The 21,161-nt window shown below is 32.6% G+C and overlaps 1 protein-coding gene across 1 annotated transcript in view; it reads left to right on the forward strand.

Annotated features, from left to right (window-relative positions):
• The window catches only part of LOC123665109 (neuropeptide SIFamide receptor-like), a 42,930-nt gene that overhangs the window by 10,975 nt on the left and 10,794 nt on the right, over positions 1 to 21,161 (forward strand). Inside the window, exons 2-3 of the mRNA XM_045599454.1 lie at positions 6,324 to 6,504; positions 19,887 to 20,931. Of these exons, the coding sequence (XP_045455410.1) occupies positions 6,324 to 6,504; positions 19,887 to 20,931 (1,226 nt within the window). The remainder of the gene's footprint in view (positions 1 to 6,323; positions 6,505 to 19,886; positions 20,932 to 21,161) is intronic.

A 21,161-nucleotide genomic window follows, 5' to 3' on the forward strand; every position in this document is an offset into this window, starting at 1 on the left:
ATAAGAAAGCATAAAAATTTACAAAAAAAACAAACAACAGCAAGGCTGAAAATAATTAAATTTGAGGCTGAAAATGTCCCTTTTATATGACTGTTTTCACATGACTGACCTACTGTTATAAGAAGTGATCAAATAAGAATTATATATATATTTTTTTTAAATAAATATTTCAACGGTATATACAAATATACACAAAAAACTAACCTCTTTTGAGCAGTCGGTTACAGCAATAAAGCTTTTGCAGGTCATTCAGGAATGGGTTGACCTCAAAAGTAGTTTAGATTACCCGAGTTCAGGATCCTTCTTAACCCCTAAAGGGATCAAGGATATCCCTTAATGACTTTAAAGGAGTGGATTCCGTGTTCATTGCGTCGTTTGTATGCATTTTTAAAAATAAATTTTTAGTATTCAATTTTTAAATTTTTTATTCATAACTTGTACGCTACAAAAAAGTTTGACAGCGTTAAATTTAAAATTAAATGAGAGGACATTTTCTTTTACAGTATTTTATATTCCTTTTATAAAGGTAGTATTATTTTTATTTTATTCATCATCATCACTTCAGCCTATCATAATCCACTGCTGGACACAGGCCTCCCCAAGTTCGCGCCAAAAATGGCACAAACTCATATTTTTTTTCTTAAAGGGGGAAACACTTCAACTTTGAGAAGGTCACTGACAAGTAATATCGTTCTCAAATAGTGTTAATAGTGTAGTAAGTAAGTTAGCTAGAACTCTTGGGGATAAGCTGCGTTTACAGCAGGGGTAGGACCCTGATGTTGCAGGCAACCATAGGCTTTAGTAGGCTCACTATCAGGTGGACTGTAAAAGTGTCGCAAGACCCTAGTAATACAAGACCGACTTTAAATAATAATCGATTATTTAAAAAAAAAAAACACAATATACAATACTTCAATAATTAACGACTTACATTTCCTTGAAACATTAAATATTTTAGAATGTTGACTTGGTTTGGCTCAGTCTAAAGATATAACTAACGTTGGCAAAGTAGACATAAGTTTGCGAGAGGTTATAAAGTAAATTGGTGATAATACAGAGAACAAAATTAAATAATTTATTTAATTATTCGAAGGTAAAATGTTTACCGTATTAAACGTGACAGCTATCGTGACATTGTTCAACGAACTTTTTAAATTAAAACTGTGTTATTATGAAGGAATACTTTGTTAGGTATAAATTACGTAAAAGCTTAGTTGATTCTGAAACAAATAATAGTAGTCTGTTCGTCAGCCTAGGCCTCGGAGTTACAATAAAAACTAAAAAATTTGTAAACATTTTTGAATATCATATCAAAAATTGACCGCTCCAGCGGGATTCGAACCCGCGTCTTCGACATACCGTGTCGACGCTCTAGCCAATTAAGCTATGGAACGATATACCACTAGAGCGAAACTTTTGATATGATGATTTTTACTTTCGGTTTAAGCGAACCGTGGCGCCGTCTATAGTGAGTTCTTTACAGAGACTCGTAACTCGAATCCCGCTGGAGCGGTCAATTTTTGATATGATATTCAAAAATGTTTAGAATTCCTAATTGTGGGTAACACAAAAATAAAAAAAAAAAATCGTACATATTAAAAAATTTGTACTAAAAAGCTAAAGATACTGAAAACATTTTATGACAGCTGAATTGAAAAATGCTGCTGTCCTCTTTTTCCGTGGGTGTTGTAAGAGCAGGTGTCGACTAAAGGATAACAAAGTTCCACTACCACCTTAGAACTTAAAAAACCGGATATGGTGGGATAACCATCCAATTGCGGGCTTTGAAATACTCAGGCCGAAGACGGGCCCGCCTGCCCAGCTTGCTATCTATGGGCAAAACACATGAGTTCACGGCGTTTTTGGCGCAAGCTAGTGCAGGCAGGAATCGAAAAATTGATTGTTCATCATCACCATTATCATTTCAGCCTATTACAGTCCACTGCTTGACATAGGCCTCCACAAGTTAATAGAAAATTGATTGTTACCGTTCTTTATAGGTTCAGGTTATTGAAGAGAAATTTTTAGTGCATTATTTTTTTTACATCGAATGATTTAGATTTAGAAATGAGCTTTCGACTTTTTCTTTCAAACAGGTACGCTATATGCCAGAAATGTGTCGTATATTTAGACTTCAGTCCATATTCTGACACTACTTTGCAAATATTTGTTTAATCTATTTAGAGGTACTAAATTACAAAGAAAGAAAAGTTGGAACAGAACTGAGTTATATTACAGTGTCGAATCTTTTCCTGTTCGAAAATAATTGACAACAGATGAAAAATGACCAGCGTGTTCATATTTATTATTGTACGAAACAGCGAAAAAATTTCTGAATATTACACGCAATTGGTCTGGCTGTCGAGAATTATTGTACTTTTTGCGCCAGGTCACATATTCTTTGTGGGTCGAGCTGAACAAATTCGGTTCTTTTTATATGTATTAACTTTTTATATAAATGTACATATATTGGTGGAAAAAATGGCACAAATGATCGTGTGTATATACTAAATATATTTATTGATTTGTATTTATGTGTTTTAGCTACACATTCACGTGGTAAAAGATAATCTAACAGTAATATACAAAGAAGGATGAAACATTTAAGATTGTTGGTATGTTTGTAGGTTCTACTCAATGAGACTGTGAAATAATTAATTTTTTTATATAATTTTTAAAAGTTTGAAATAATATTATATATTAATTATTAGAATTTATTCTTGTGTCAAGAGGGGGGGGGGGGGGTTAATGTTAATAATATATATGGCAAAACAACGTTTGCTGGGTCAGCTAGTTATTACCTATTTAAAATAAGTGGTCGATGATGAGCTAAATAAAATAAGGGATTTGGGGATGAAGGGGGACCCTTTTTACATTTACAGAAAAGTAACGTTTTCCTCAGATATTAACCAACATTGTCAAAAATCCGCACAATATCTCGGATTTATTAAGCGCATTATAAAAGTTTTCTTCAACGTGACTAAAATTACCCCTTTCAAATGTCTTTTTGAGGAGCCGCATAGACTTTTCAAGCATAACCTGGAATCCTCAGGAACTTTCAATCACAACGCATTGAAAGCATTCGAAGAGCTCTTACTAGACACCTCTTATTCAATGCTGCTGGTATTCATACACGCAACCATATTGTGAACGACTGACTATAAATAAAATAAATGTTCCTACACAATGGGGGGTCATACTTGATCTATGTTTTTGTACAAAATTAGAAGTTACTAGCTGTACTTTGCGGTTTCGCCCGCATTTCCGATTCCATGGAAATGTCGGGATAAAAAATGGCTCATATTATATTTTAGATCTCCAACTATCTATATACAAATTTATATTTCAATCAGCTTTGTATTTTTTGCGTAAAAGAATCAAAATATCCCATGTATAGTAAGTAGTACATAGTAAAAAGCACATAAGTTCACGTGACTCAAATTTTAAAACTGTGTTTATGTAATTACCGTCTCTAGTTCAGACACGGTGATTAAACTCGAAATCATTTTCAACGTAGGTTACGTTGGACGCCTGCAACACAAGAAGCATCACAATCGTGTCACAATATGGTCTTAGGAGCTCTGGTTATCTTACCTCTGGAACACATTACCAACAATAATTCAGAGCAGCATTAATTAGCTATGATCATTTGTGTGGTTGAGGTACATTCAAAGTTTAGATGTTCCAGGTTTAAAGCAGCAAAAGAGGAAGAGAGAGAAATTTCGTGCTGTGCTTCTCTTGAATGGACAGTAAATAAATCTTGATTTTATAAATATTATTTGTCATTGAACATTGAATAATAATTATTGCATTATTATATTGTAATTATTTTTATTAGACTGCTTCAAATTTCTATTTACTATTCTAGAACATCTAGTCGAAAGCAAAAACACGTTCCGATGTAAGTAATCTTATCGAAGAACATTAGTTTAAAATGCGGGTGTAATGTATAACGTAATAAGTGGGGCTAAACTTGTAAAAAAAATCTAATTATGCTGGTGGTTTGTGACGAAATTTACTGGTAATTAACCGTGGATATTTTGATATCGAGATGTTAATGCTTCTTACAATAAACTACATACTAACATACAAACATACAAATTCAGTTCGAGATCTGGAAATATGCAATCCATAATCACATTTATGTTTACACGTTTGCTAATATTTAATCGATATATTGATTGAGCTTGTAACACATTTTCACTTCTGGGCGTAGGCCTTTTTCTCTATATATGAGAAGGGTCAGCTTAATCCACCACACTGCCCCACTGCGGGTTGGCTTATATATTCACTACTGTGAGTAACAATCGCTATCAAGAACTTATGATAAACTTAGACCGACAGCTTTTAGTGTTTTTATATGTAATCGTTCAAATGCAGCAGAACAATAGTAGAATGTAGTGTATTAATAGAATATTTTCGACCCTATATTCTTGATTGTCTTATAAAAGCTGTAGGTATACTTTTAAACCTTTTAGCAGTTGCATAGAATAGGCAGTACTTGCTAACTTTTAAATTTATAGCTCGCCAGTCCGCGGTAAATGCAACGTGATTGATTTAGCTCCAATTTTTTCATGTCACAGAACCTGTAAGATATACCTCCTTTATTTTTTCTTCTTTTTAATAGACATAAAAAGGAGGAGATTCTAAATTCGAATGTATTTTAATGTTACATACACACACATGTATTTATTAACGAATGTACCGATGTTTATTATTGATATTTGAAAAATAGTAATTAATATAGTGTAGTATATTATATGTATGAAGTAATGTGTATGTAGTGTATATATATATACATATATTTGTATATATATATGTATACCTATGTAGTATATTTACTTTTTTATATCATACTAGTGGTCGCCTAGTGGCCGTAATTAAAAATTTAAATTAAAATGAAACCCAAAATAATGAAATATAATGAAAAAAAAGAACCTTTTTTAAAAAAATTCGATTTCGATAGACTTTGACAATCAACAAAATAGTATGTATAATATGCGTGTGTGTGTCAAATACATAGTAGTGTGTGTATTGTTTGTTTTATTGATTTAATATATTTTTATACATATTTTTAAAAAATATATTAGCATTCTACACTTCTTCTCTATAACTATAAGTGTACGAAATCTAATACTCCTCCGTCCGCGCAATTTTTGTAAAAAGGGGTACAAAGTTTTTGCTTCACGTAACACATAGATAGCTTGTAAAATCCATGCCAATTCTTTATCAACTTTCCCTACCGCTTCTCATTTCCTACTACTACCTGTCCTATACCTTAAGGTTGTCTGGAAGAAATCGCTCTTAGCGATAGACCGCCTTTTTTCTTTCTTTGTATGCCTCACTTTTTTATATTTTGTTTTACGTTTCTATACGGTGTAGAATGAAGAGTATTTATTATTATTATTATAATTATTAATCAAGTGATCCCAATTAAATTTGATCGAGATGTTTTTTTGAGTTATTCCTAATAATGCGTATTGAGTTGACTTTGACAACGTTGACGGTGTTCTTATTTTTTCAAAACAAACAAAATTATTACAACTCACAGAGTTTAGGCATTTTGTTTTATTTTTACGAACATTTCCTAGTTTAAGGCATTTCAGAGATAAGTTAGGAGTTTTTCATAGCCCTCTTATTCTCAAAGACTCCTTATTTCTCTTATCGGCGCGGTGCAGATCATTTGTCTTGAGCCGTCATTTTTATGTTTCCTTGTCATAAACATTTTAACCTTTAATTTTAGTCAAACTTTGAAATACACGACTAGAATACTATATGTTATTTATGAGTACGATATACAGTACTTGTTGAGTATCTTTTGTAAGTAATACACAAAGTAAAAGTAATACAAAGTAAAAGTAAAAGTATGTAATACACAAAGTAAACTTATCCTGTTTCATTATATGTTCATAATAATAATCGTAATACACTCAATGAATTCACAGCAGAATGGAATGCTCTACTGAGGATCTAGGTAAATAAAACAGACTGATAAGTCTCTGATTACGATAGTTAGCGCTTGCAACAGCCAGTTGCTATGACTCCTATACTAACATGCCATATTTTTGTATATTTGTGATATTACTGTAAAATATTTTTGTGATGAATGGCAAGGCTTCGGAACAAATAATTATCATAAATCAAAAGCAAAACAAATAACAATTAGTCAATTTGGAGATTTAACATTTGGTAATTTAAGTTCGGTTTATAAAAAAAGGACACGAAAATAGATAGAATTTGTAAATATTTTTATAATCTTCTATCTAAATCAAGGGTTAAAAATGAATATGTATGTATGATTGTATGACATGTTTTCTTTCTAGGCCTAGCAGTTCCATTCGTAGAGCTAACGGTCGCCCACGCATCTGTACTCACGATACTGGCGATAAGCTTCGAAAGGTACTACGCGATATGCGAGCCGCTACGCGCCGGGTACGTCTGCACCAAGACTCGCGCCACGCTCATATGTGCCTTGGCGTGGTTCTTCGCTGCACTATTTACTAGGTAAGACCATATTACATAAATATACACACTAGATGATAATATATATACTATCTGAGCCCACAGACGTCATGTCTTGTGAACGCGTGACACTTAAATAAAAACAAAATCAGGCTATGAACACTCTTATCGTCTACCGCAGGGTTGTCAAACTCAAGTTTACACAGGGCCATATATTAAATTTAGAATGTGTAGGCGGGCCAGAAAGAAAAAAAAATAGTTTACGCATTTTAAAACTTCCGTAGAGGAATCGAGTGAATTCGTGATTCTTCTATCTGTGACACGTTGCGAACTCGGGCCGTAACTTTGACATCCCTGGTCTACCGGTATGAAATATACTCTACTAACTGACTTACACTTAACAAATATATACAAAATAATTCGTTATTCCGTGAAACGATTTTTTTTATATGAGATTTTTAGTATTCTCACTAAGAAAAATAAATAAATCAACACTTCACACTCAACGGCCCCTCACTAAGATTCACTCCTGTGTCGGGGGTTCGAAAACACACACAGTACATAAGCACAAATGTCCAGAGTCCAAACCACGACAAACATCTGTATGAACAATACAAACGTATTATACATTTGTATTGTTGGGAATGTGTATTATGGGGAATATATAAGATACTAATTGTGAAAATGTTCTACTCGTGATAGGACGACGTGTTGGCACAGCGGTCACAGCAGTGGCTGTTGCGCTGGCAGTTGTGGGTATTGGCCATATAGATGTTTGTCATGGTCTGGGCGTTTGTAATAGTGTATTGTCTGAGCTTCGGGATCCCGACACAGGAGAAATTCTTACGTGCCGTTGAGTTTGAACGGTTTATTATTTATTATTTCAAAGGTAAAATACAGAAATAGATGGGTACTTTCGACGTAATAGTTGTATTTTGAAAACACTTTCTTATTAAGCGAATGTGACTGACATCTTCAAAGCTGTTTAAACAATAATTTTCAAGTCGAAATGAAATGTACAGTCAGAGGCAAAAATAAAAAAGACTCCAGACTCCAAACGTTTTAGTATTAACAATTATTTATAATATATTTTCAAATGAAATGTCACAATTTTTTTTAAGGTGTGACATAATTTATGGAAGACCTCTGTCACTAAAGGTTTAATATTTAAATGCTTGCTCTATATTTTATGTATGTTACTTTTTTGACCAGTTGTATTAGTTTCCATTTTTCGTCCACGATTGTACAAGAAACAAAAGCGCACTCAGTAATTTTCACAATTGCCTTCTCGAGACTACTCGGTAAAGACTGAAATTGAAAGCATTTTCAAACAATTCAAGACAATGTTGTATAGAAAATTAGTATTTTGTGCTTCTAGGCGTGAAACTCCTTATAGACTCGAATACATCATGCAAATTTAAATTGATGGATATAAGAACAATTCGTTTTCATACGAATATGTATTACGTAACATAATTTAATTTTCTTTTCCCGCTAATACAACTAACTAAAATTCGCTTGGAGTAAATGTAAAGTACATATTGTACTTATTACGACTTATACGTATATTTCTACCGCAATATACAAAAAAAAAACACTCAAATAAATCATTACGTCATGTAAATTTATCGATAAATTAAGGTAAAGGTAGGTTTAAGGAATAAGAACTATTCAACTGAACTACTTTTGTATTAAGGTATGAGAATTCTTTTATGCATTTAGATTGCGTTTCGTCAACAACAGCAACAACAACGTCTAACATAGCAACAAGCACTACAAGTCTAATAAGAAACACACACAAACACATAACACATGTTGCAACTCCAATGATCAAATACAGGCATCCAGTAGCACCGACAAATCAGGAGTTTGCGAAGTTGGCACCAACAGACAAATCCCAACTTGGTCAGTTACAACCCAAGTTTTAATTGTATTCACTGATACCAAACTTTACTTACAATTCTAAACAGTTTAATCAACAACTGATTGTACATTGTCACACTTACTGTCACTGTATTTCTGTGACAATTAAGTGAACTAATTGTAATCAATTTGTTAGTTAAAATTAGCCATGTTTTATATAACATTTGTTCCTTGTACTGATTCTAGTTTTTCAAGTATATTTATTTAGACATTTTTTGATAACGTGCGCCTTGAATGGAGGCGGGAAACACGTGCTGTGGCTGACACGATTAAAAAAAATACCTCTTCAAGACACAACTATATTATACAATTTGATGATATTATAAAAGAACACTTTACTCAAATAAGCTTATAATGCTCCGTCAATTGAACCGTAGAATTCATATCTACGATTTTATTTTTGTGTTACCCACACATGAGGAATTCTAAACATTTTTGAATATCATATCAAAAATTGACCGCTCCAGCGGTCGCTTAAATCGAATATAAAAATCATCATATCAAAAGTTTCGATCTAGCGGGTACATCGTTCCATAGCTTAAATTGGCTAGAGCGCCGACACGGTCAGTCGGAGACGCGGGTTCGATCCCCGCTGGAGCGGTCAATTTTTGATATGATATTCAAAAATGCGTAAAATTCATGTTTTTTTTTTTTAAATATACAACTAGGCCAATGACATACCAGTGTGACTTTTCTATGTGATATTTTTTTTTTTTTTAAATTTGGTCGTAAAGCAAGTGTACGGCTCATGTGATGGTAAGCGATTACCGTAGCTTACAGATGCTTGCAACACCATAAGCATCGCAAGTGCGTCGTCGACTCTACCCCCGATCCCCAGGAGCTTTGGTCATCTTATTGAACACAGAATCACAATACTGCTTGAAAGCAATAATATTTAGTTGTGATCTTCTGTAAAGTCGAGGTACTACCCCAGTCGGACTGCACCAGATTTTGAGCAGAATATTTCATGCTGGGCCCTACCTCAGTTCATGTTTCCCTTTCAGTCTGGAACATCCCACTGCTGGACATAGGCCTCTTTCTCGATGTAGGATTGTAACATTTTAGTCAATACACATAACATACAAGCTCATGCATATATTGTTTAAAATAAAATGTTTATATTTCCCCTATGCAGGCTGTTATCATCTGGTCGTGTGGCGATTATTTTGTAAATTTAATAAGAATTAAAAATCTTCAAAATTATTTTTAATTAAATCGCGGATCAATTAAAATTACATTATTAACATTTAAAAATTAAACTAATATTTTCTAAAATTTAAACTTTAAATACATACAACGGTTACAGCCATGGATTGTATTTATTTATTTATTTAAACTTTATTACACAACTCCAAAAAAAAAAAAAAACAACATAACAACACATCAAGATAACACGTTGCGCAAAAGGCGGACTTAAGGCCGTACAGCCTTATCTACCAGTCAATCTTAAGGCGTAAAAAATAGTAAAAGTAAGTGTTGAGGTAGGACTATAAAACAAAAATGTACCTGTAGAGATAGATTGTACCTGTTGCGCTGGCAGTTGCGGGTTCGATCCCCGCACATGGCAAACATTTGTATTGTCCATACAGGTGTTTGCCGTGGTCTAGGTGTTTGCCCAGTCCTTGTGGATCTCCCCACCGTGCCTCGGAGAGCACGTTAAGCCGTCGGTCCTGGTTGTTATCATCTACGCCTGATAGCGATCGTTACTCATAGTGGGGAATATATCCGCCAACCCGCATTGGAGCAGCTTAGTGGATTAAGCTCTGATCCTTCCCCTACATGGGAAAGAGGCCCATGCCCAGTAGTGGGATATTACAGGCTGAAGCGACAAACGAAAATACATATATTTATTATGATAATGGTAGAGAAGTCTTCCCGTGACCATGGTTGTTGTAAAGTATCCGAAACGTCGGGAATCTAAAAAACTTAAGGAGCCGCGATAAAATCCGAAAAAGTTGTTTCATCCATCATTTCAGCCTATCGCAGTCCACTACTGGACATAGGCCTCCACAAGTTCGAGTCAAAAATGGCGTAAACTCATGTGTTTTGCCCATAGTCACCACGCTGCGCAGGCGGGTTGGTAACCGCAGGGCTGGCCTTGTCTCACCGAAGACGGTGCTGCCTGTCTTCGGTTTGTGTATTTCAAAGCCGTCAAAGCCAAGTAGTTATCCCGCCATCGGTTGCCTTTTTAGGTTTCGAAGTGGTAGTAGAACTGTGTTATCCCTTAGTTGCCTCTAACAACGAGAGGCGGTGGCTACATTCTTTAATGCCGTAACCACACAGCATGTTTCATTATAATGAGTGAAATTTGCGTAAACATTAAAAAATAATAAATTGTAGAGAAATTTTATTTCCCTTATTATAAGAGATATTTGTATTCCTAAACTTATATTCACAAAATTTTACCTCAACTTTTATAATTATTACATACATTAACCATTAGTCAACATAAACTAAAAAATTATTAATCTTGTACATAAAGTAATTTTGCGAAAAATTTGTTGCAGAATTTGTAACAGCTTAATTATAACGTAGCGTATTATAAATTATTTACTTTTTATGCAGATTCGCTTCCGACCTGAAAGTTCATGAGTAATTAAAACAACATTACAACCGCGACAGCTTGCCGTTCGAAATGTTTCGCTCTTACTGAAATAAAGATGTGTTTTTAAAAGATTATTTAAAACAGTCCAAGTTTATTTTGCTCTAGCTTATTTTTAACCCTACGTATTCAAAAATGTATATTATAGCTTAATAGTGTAGTTTATCTATACTAAGTTAGCTATGCTTTGCGGTTTTACTTACGTGAGATGTTATTATTAGTTTTGTGTAATTAGGCCTTCTAGATATCTATATACCAAGATTCCTTTTTATTTCTGGTCCTTTTTATACTATAAAGATGACGAAAAAGCGTACGCCATCAGGTAGATGGCAAGCGGCTAGCATAGCCTTCAACACCAAGAGAACTGCAAAAGTTCACAAAAGTTGTCAAAAGTCAAAAGTGTAAACTGTCTGGGTGTTTGTGCAGTCCTTGTGGGTCTCCATCGTGCCACGGAGAGCACGTTAAGCCGTCGGTTGTTATCATGTATCGTATGATAGCAATCGTTACTCATAGTTGGGAATATATCCGCCAACCCGCATTGGCGTAGCGTGGTGGCTTAAACTTTGATCCTTCTCCTACACGGGGAAAGAGGCCTATATGTCCAGCAGTGGAATATTACAGACTGAAGCGAGTGATTTTAATTAGCACACTGTGAATCCTGAAAGTTGTAGTTTATTATTTAAAGTAAATCAGATTGTAACTCTCTTTTACCTCCTGTTCATAAAGTCTTTATAATGTTGCCAATAACTTATTTGTGAGATAAAACTTAATCATACTTTACATATACTTTGTCCATTACCTACTAAATATAAAATTAAAATTACATTTCTGATAAAACAATTTGTATACAATAATATTTACTTTATTTCTTTCAAGATCGCTTAATCGCGTAGCTAGGATGCACTTCTCGGTTGGCATTTTAGCATTTTGAGTTGTCAAAGCCTTTTCGTTCTTCGAAATACCTGCCTTGCTCATTGTGTTTCGCGACGCTTTTATATTTTACTTGTCACGTTATTATCTTAAATTAACCTGTCCTTGAAAAGTTTTTTAGTGTTTTATATGCGAACATTAGGAACGGGATACTATTATATCATTTACTTTTTTATGCTTATTGTATTTGGAACAGTATTTAATATTCATTTTTTTATTTTATTTTATTTTATTTATTTAAAATACAAAGAATCTTACTAAAAAACATTAGCAACGGTGTGACAAAAATCATCGTTGATTTATCTGCACACCGACATTCGATATCGTATACAATATCAAAAATAAGTCAGTAGTATAATTATAACAACTTAACAGTAACATACGAGTCGCAGCAGCTTGTGGATACACATGAGTGATTTACTTTGAACGATATTTGAAATGTTTATGTGATATCTCATATCTGTGATGCATTTTCTGTCAATAGTAGATGTTGTTGTTATAGAATAGCTACTATAATGTCAAAAAAATGTAATAAAAGTATATATTATATTATACAATAGCACTACACCATTGGTACGTTTTTTTAAAAACATTTTATTGTTGTAACTGTAATGTGTTTACTGCATAAAACTGTCTAACGTCAGACATATTGCGTGTGTGCTATGTTTTCGTGATAACAGAAAGTATCTTAGAGTTAAGCAGTGATAAAAGAGTTTTAACTTGAGTGCTCAGAAATTTTAGTGTTTTTTTTTAACCTTTAAACAAGTCATTTGGTTTGTGTTATTGAAATAAATCGATTTCAAATTAATTTATTTGACAAAAACCTTGTTTACGGAATATTTTTTTTAAATAACAGTTTTTTTGCTCCATTCCATTTCTGAAATACAATTAAACCTTTTTTGTTTACAATCAACAAAGCACCTTGCGTTGTTTCTCTCGCTTCAAACAACGACAATAATCATTTTGTTTGATACATAAAACCACTATTTTGCTCTTGGTGTACTCTTTGATGAGCGCGATTTTTAATTGAAATAATAAAAACACATTGCTGGCACGATTTAATTGTGCGTTTTAATTACCTTCACTGATTTAGACGATTACCTCCCGATCTTGATAAATGTGGATGGGTCGTCCCATATGTCTCATATGGGTGGTAAAACAAAAGTCATTAAAACGGGCATTCATAATTGATGTCGCATAAAAAAATACTTAACAGAGTACTTCGATATAAATCTAATATACACTATACATAATATGCGATTTTTGGTTTGAGTTGCTTGACTGCGCCATTTCAGAACTTACTCTACAAATCTAAAATAATGCCTTTGCGTTAGATCAACTATCATTCTATAACTATGACTAAATCGAATCAAGAATTGACCCTACAATCTTTTGACGGAACGCAATCACCGAAAGCTGCGTCATCAGGATTGTCAAAAGAATTTTTTTTTTAGAATTTATTTCGTGCAGGTGTGAATAACGGATGCTGTGTGTTTTGGGTCAAAATTTGAGACATTTACATAAGTCAACCCGTAATGAAGCCGCCTGGTGATTTAAATTCCTTTCCTGAGGTGTCTTCATTCGTAGTGTTGCAATTACAGGTTATTACGGACAAAACCGCTGTGCCTAATTTATATATTAAGAGAATTTACACCTTACCGACATATTTCTTGACATATTTAACGGCAGGGGCGGCTTTAGAAATCTGGAGGCCTCCAGGCAACAAAGGAGTGGAGGCCACTTGGCCCAAAATTATATTCCAAATAAAATGGACAATTTTTTTTAAAAGGTAAAACGCGAAAAACGAAACGAAAAATTGTTTACTACCGTTTACTAGTCTAAGTTTGAATTTTTTTTTCCGAAGTCTCTATTGTAGGAGCCCCTCTTTTGTGGAGGCCCCATAGCTGTAGCCCCGGTTGCCCTAACCTATATCCAGCCCTGCTTAACAGTGTTTATTACATACTTATATAATAAACTAACTTTTTCACCTCTTGCTGATAATACTATCTGCTGTATAACGGTTTTGGACAGATAAAAGTTTATGGTTCATAGAGTATATAGTGTTTTATCATAATTTAAACATTTACCGATAAATATATTCATTATATACATATACTATTGAATAGTCATCCATAAAATCAATTCAACAATACAATTCAAAAGTCATATATACAAGTTTTCCACATAATTTGTGATTTTGCACATACATTTTTCATCATCCTATCGCAGTCCACTACTGGAAATAGGCCTCCCGAAGTGCCAAAAATGGCGTGAACTCATGTGCTTTGCCTATACTCATCACGCTGGGCAGGCGGGTTAGTGACTGTATATTTAAGGACTATAGGTTTCTTAACTAAAATTAGTTTTATACGTCAATATAGTAAAAAATAGTCAAATTAGTCCTAAAGATCAAAGTAAATTATTCGTCATATTGTGTGACTGATGAATGTCTAAAAAAACTCTATAAAATATACTATAAAAAACTATGTTTAGTTGCAAACAAAATAAACCGACTTCAATTCCATGGACCTGTAATAAAACGTAGGTAGAAGAAAAAATAGTAAAGTAAATGCGCATAATTAGAGATATCTTAAAAAGTGCTAGTCAGATCACAATCAAATTTAAATGGGACCACACTATCAGCCACCACCGGTCAGCATCGGCTTCTGATTAAAAAAGACATCAAAATCGGTCCACCTCGTAAGAAGTTACGAGTTTTCACATATATAAAAATACAGTCAAATTGAAAACCTTCTTCTTTTATGAAGTCGTTTAAAAATACGAAGAACTAATTAACATAACCAAACAATCAGCTTAAGTTGGTATTACTCTAGATATCAAAAAGTAATTTATATGAGTAAACAGGACTTGCGCCTTAATTGACATAAACTCAGCCTGGAAAGCCGTCCTCTAAATGAAATTTTATTTATTTGCATACAATATTACGGAGCTTACAGCTAAGAGGATAGAAAACTGAATTTAACCCTGGGTTAAATGACCTTGGATGACCTCTTCTTATGTTTGTTTCGATATCGGTTCAAGGAATCGTGAGAAAACTTGCATTTATTGGAAGAAAATCGAAGATAATAGTACTAAAGCCTTTATTTTTAAAGTAGGCAAGCTTTAAACATAATGCAGTAGAATAAGACAAAAAAAATACAGAAACAAGTCAAAACAATTATCAGAATTATAATGAAATAGTTGACATGAATGCCAAGGTAACAAGAAAAACTTAATTGCTAGTTATAGTTACTTTGGTTTATACACATTATTTTGAACAATGGCCTCCTTCTCTACTAATTGTAAACTAATCTTCCGCCATATTTTTTTTTTTTTTTTTATAAAATAAAAATATTGTTTTCTAATGTTTACGCGAATTTCACTCATTATAATGAAACAAATATCCTTCCGTGACCATGGTTGCTGTAAGGTGTCCGAAACGTCGGACATCTAAAAAACTTAATAAACCGCGATAAAATCTGAAAAAGTTGCTTAAAATATCTGATATATTTATTAAAATAGTCACGTACAATTGAAAAGGGGACAAACTTTTGTTTAAAAAAAATTGTAGTGTTTTGTTCACTGTTATTGATCGATTTATAAAAGAACAGATTATTGTTGCAATTTAAGTACAGTTTTAGCGATCATCTCTGAAAACAGATCAGAGCTTTAAACACACAATAAATCTAACAAAGAAGCGTTTAATATACGATACCGCTTTCAAACCTTCAACACTGTAACTACATACGGGCACAGATTAAATAAGTACAGATATTTTACAAATGTGTCTGTGTATAATGAGGAACAAAATATATTGTTGAGTGTTTGTGTGTGTATATGAGTGTGTGTACATTATTTGAGATGGACTTAGTAGACTAATTATATGAATCATATTTATTTTATAAGTACTACGAATTGACATACACTAAATCGCAAGGGATATCGAGTCTGTTAAAGAAATATCATTAGTGAAAAGTTTCATATTAATTCATGTCATCTTCATATTCACACTTTTTTAATAGTCTTGTATCAAAAAAGCACCTGCATAGTACCTATGAGTAGGGTGAAAAATTGAAAATCTTTGTCAGAAAACAATAAAATAGAGATTTAGGTATCTAAAGCTTTTAAAAACTTTAATAGACGTAGATATATTATATTAGTAATTATCTCCTCGTAAAAATGGGCAAATTGTTACAACCACACTGATTTATAATATTTAAAGTACCACGAGCTAAAACAAGTGTAATGTTTTTTTTTTTAATTTGAAAAGAAAGACAGACAAAAAACATATGATACCAAATGTTTACTTAATGAATTATAAACTGTGGTTTGTTATCATAAATTAATTTTATATTTGTTAAACACAACATACAAGATGTTACCGGCTTTAAAATAGGTATTCAAAAGGATATTTTCAGGGTAATTGCTTTTAATGTGTTATAAATTTAATGTACCATTTTAGGGTTAATCCATAAATACACAGACCTAATTTGTGACATTTTGTTACTAATTAGACTTATATCATAATTATCTAATAGATCTTGACAAATAAAACAAGCCCTACTCTTGATTTTTTTATTTATTATCAATATTTAATCTGTATGGTAATGTAAAGAGAAGAATTTCATGTATATTTTTTACAGTATGTCAGGTTTTGACATAACATGACAATTAAACTAATGTAAATAAAAACCCGCACGCCTTATAGTAACAAATATTATAAGTAGCACAAATGACATGAGCAACTAGGAACCCGTGGATGTTGCTAATATAATAAAAAAATAATATAATTATGTCAAAAGTGACAGTTAAATTAAAGATAATTTTTATCACTTCTTTAAAAATCATAGGCGATATAATGTTTCAAATTATTTCTAATCAATTAAATTGAAATATTTTTGTTTTTGTTAATTATTCTAAGTTTTTTTATACAACTTAGTTATTAAATAAAAATCGAGATATCGAGTGATCATGGCAACTTTATGTCACTTCTCACTATGTTAAAGGGCTAAACATTGGAGCACTCTCTCACACGTAGCTTGAGTTAGTTATTAATTATCTTGCCCATCCCGCTTTGCCTATCCCGATATAAAACCGAATACAATAGAATAACAACCTAAATTGAATTTTGAATACCGTACAAATAAACCAATAGTTCTATTGGAAAGATTGTAAAACTTACATTTTTATTTACTCTGTGGTTCAAAGTCGACTCGTTACTGTCCGTGATATTGGTTCAGTGTGTAAATAATAGATGGCACCACTGCTAACGCGCCGATAGATCCCCGGCCCATATTGCATTGGCACGTTGGAACATTTTTCTCTGGAACAAATGGTTTAGAATAAATTGCTTCCTATTGAATTTCTAGTCATTTTAGTCTTGAAAACTGCTATATTGAAAACGATATGTTGTAGTTTTTTGTAACTTCACAGAATGTTTCCATAATTAATATCTTTACGTCTATATATTTTTATTAGATGATTTTTTTTTTGTAAGTTAAAGTTTCCTAATACTTGTTGCATTTGAAACTTTTTTGAGTAAATTAAATAAGTTTTTTGTATGGGATTTAAAAACTCATCCTTTTTAGCACCTGTTTCTAATTAAATATAAATTCGCCTGCTATCAACAATTATTGTGTTTACTCGCGAACGAAAAAAACTGACTTCAATTTAAATCGACAAGTAACACAACGTAGGTAGACGAAAAAATAGTCAAGTTAATACGCGTTATCAAAGATTACTCAAAAATTAGTAATCAGATCTCAATCAAATTTAAACGGTACCACAAAACAAGCATCAGCTTTCGATTAAAATAAAAATCATCAAAATCAGTGTGTGAAAAGTGAAAAATTATGCGGTATAAACAGGTCGCAGGTCGACGAAACAATAGTCAAGTAAATACGCATTATTAAATACAACACAAAAAGTACTAGTTAAATCGCAAATATAAACGAAACCACATGACATACACAAACTTTCGATTAAAATAAAAATCATCGAAATTGGTCCACCCAATCAAAAGTTTTGAGATAACATAAGTACATAAAAAATACAGTCGAATTGAGAACCTCTTCTTTTTTTGGAAGTCGGTTTAAAAAGGGACAAGGGATTTGATATTCAGAATAAAGTAGGGTCCAATACTTTCATAATTACAATTTTCTTATAATTACTAGATAGAATACGGGCATAAGCATATGTGTGAGACACTTCATAACAACTTTATTTAAAGTGGACATTGCTATCACAGAGCTGGCGCGTTCGATAATTTTCTTCTATGAAAACGCGCTAGATCAGAAAATTAAAAAAAAAAATCTACAATCTACAAAAAATTTGGTCTCTAGCTGTGAATATAAACCATTATTCGACGTTTAATATTAAATTATTAACATCAGAACCATTTATTAGAATAAAAATGAGATACAAATTCTGACTTTAAAATATAATATAATAATTGTGTTTGCTCGCAAACGAAAAAAAAAAACCGACTTCAATTACATCGACGAGTAATACAACGTAGATCGACGAAAAAATACTCAAGTAACTACGCGTTATCAAAGATTACTCAAAAAGTAGTTATCAGATCTCAGTAAAATTTATATGTGACCACATGACAAACATCAGCTTTCGATTAAATTAAAAATTATTGAAATCGGTATACCCAGTAAAAAGTTATTGCGGATTTTCAAGAGTTTCCCTCGATTTCTCTGGGATTCCATCATCAGATCCTGGTTTCCTTATCATGGTACTAAACTAGGGATATCTTCTTTCTAACAAAAAAATAATTATCAAAATCGGTACATCCAGTAAAAAGTTATGTGGTATAATACAATGTAGGTCGACGAAAAAAGCGTCAAGTAAAAACGCATTATTAGATATAACTCGAAAAGTAGTTGTTAGATCTTAAATAAATTTAAATGGGACAAATTGACACACACCACCTTTCGATTAACAAAAAATTTGTCGAAATCGGTCCACACGGTCAAAAGTTCTGATGTAACATACATTAAAAAAAAAATACAGTCGAATGGAGAACCTCCTCCTTTTTTGGAAGTCGGTTAAAAAGTGATATGAGTTTTAGTTAGCTGCTAATCAACAACATTTTTTGGGTAGCTTAATTATTTAACACACAAAAATATAAATTTTATGCTAAACGTTTGTTTATTTTTAAACCGCAATGACTAATTTGAAGACTTAATCCGTAAAAAAATGTCCCTTTGTCTATTGACATATTTGACTGATTTTATTTAATTCTTCAAGATAACTAACATATATCTTAGTTACAATAATAACAGTGCTTATTTCTAGAGGTTTTAATTTTAATAAATTAACTTATGGAACGTCTCACTATAAAATCATACTTTTACAAGAAGACTCAGTAAAAGTGATAAGAAATATGCTAAGCACTTTACCGTTAGAGGACTCGGCTGAAGTGTTGGGATTTTGTTTTTTTTTTTATCCTAATAATTTCAGGAACATGAAATACGGCTATGTTCCGAAAAGCTTTGAATATTTAAACGAAAAAAAAAGAAATCCTTTGTAAAGCAAGGTTCGTACATACTTTTATATATAACGCTTATGTACGATGCTTATACGTCTTTTGGGCACAGTTTTTTTACCACAAGCTTCTTTGCACACTTCCTTCTAATTTAAATATTTTTTTTTATCTGGTATACACTGCCATTTATATGTATAATTTTAATCAACTTTTGTGTATCTTCATTTTCTTTTTTTTTTTGTGCGGTCTTAATATCATTTATTAAAATGTAAATAATTTAAGTGTTCTGCAGGGCATATTTATTTTACGACGATATGATCTTATTTTTTTAAAAATAGTATCTACAATTTCATAAAAAATATTTTATTTACAAAGAATACATATAAATAAAAATATGAGATCATAATGTCATTGTGTTGCAAAAAAAATAGATGGAGAAGAATTAAACTCATTATCAATTTCTCTTCTTTTCAGTCCAATCCTGGCGATAGCTGAGATGCACACAGTGGCGAGGCAAGACGGAACCTCCTACCAATGTCTCACCCAAGCCGTCACGTTCTGGCAAATCACATTCTTCATCATGATAATCGTTTTCCTCTATCTTCTACCCTTAATCATTCTTATCGTTTTATATACTATTATAGCTAAAAATTTAATATCAGCCGCCTCAAAAGTAGTTTTAAATAAGACTGTAGACCCGTATAACGCTAGAGCAAGAAAGCAAGTTATCTTAATGCTTGGCACTGTAGTTCTATGCTTCTTCCTCTGTTTAATGCCATATAGGGTCCTCGCTCTTTGGATCATAATTACTCCCTCCGAACTGTCAGACAATGTCAGTCCAGAAAAGTGGTACAATTTACTTTATTTCTCTAGAATAATGCTGTACATAAACTCTGCTATTAATCCCATTCTGTATAATCTTATGTCGTCGAAGTTTCGTATCGGCTTTTGCAAAATATGCATCTGCTATAAGAGGCCTAAGGAAAGGATTCAGAATAGAAGAGTTCATAGGACAGTTACAAATGGTTCAACGACTAGTAGTAGTTTGACAAGAACAACGAATAGTTTGAAGAAATTATTTTCTCATAGAACTAGTTTAGATAAAAGTGACACAGAAGCAGACAGCAAAGACGAGAAGGAGACAACCGTTAAGACTAATGGATTCTTTGACAGAATGTTTACGAACAGGCGATTTGTCCGCCAGCAGTCAGCCCCTGTCTGTTCCAATCCAAAAACGAAGGTCATTAGCAGAATGAAGAGTGAAGGTAGCATGCTCGAGACAGAAGATAAGAAAGAGTGTATAGAAACCACGAAGTTTATAGGACATTCCAATATTAATGGTAAAAATAGATCGGATATTGAATTGGAACAGTCCATTCGTAGCCACGGATCGCTGAGACGTAGTGTTTTAATAAATAGCGCAAAAGCGAAGAGCGTGGAGGGCGACCCTAATAAAAAGTTTGTCTCTTACCAAACGATAAAAGTGGATTGCGTCGTTGGCTTCCAAAAGTCTAAGAGTGTGGATTATGATTTTCCAGAGAGTTTCGTGTGATTGATATAGTTTTGTATGGAGGAATTTTTCGTGTGAAGCTTATTCATAAAATTGTTCTAGAACTTCGGACTTTTAGCGAAGTTTTGGTTTCAGATTTTTTGTTTTGTAATTTGAGACCAAATATATTAGAAATATATGCATATTTATGTATCGATTAGATAAATTATTTATATATTAAATAGTAGATAATCATTGTT

Source organism: Melitaea cinxia, chromosome 23, assembly GCF_905220565.1.
Source record: "Melitaea cinxia chromosome 23, ilMelCinx1.1, whole genome shotgun sequence".
Lineage (NCBI taxonomy): Eukaryota > Metazoa > Arthropoda > Insecta > Lepidoptera > Nymphalidae > Melitaea > Melitaea cinxia.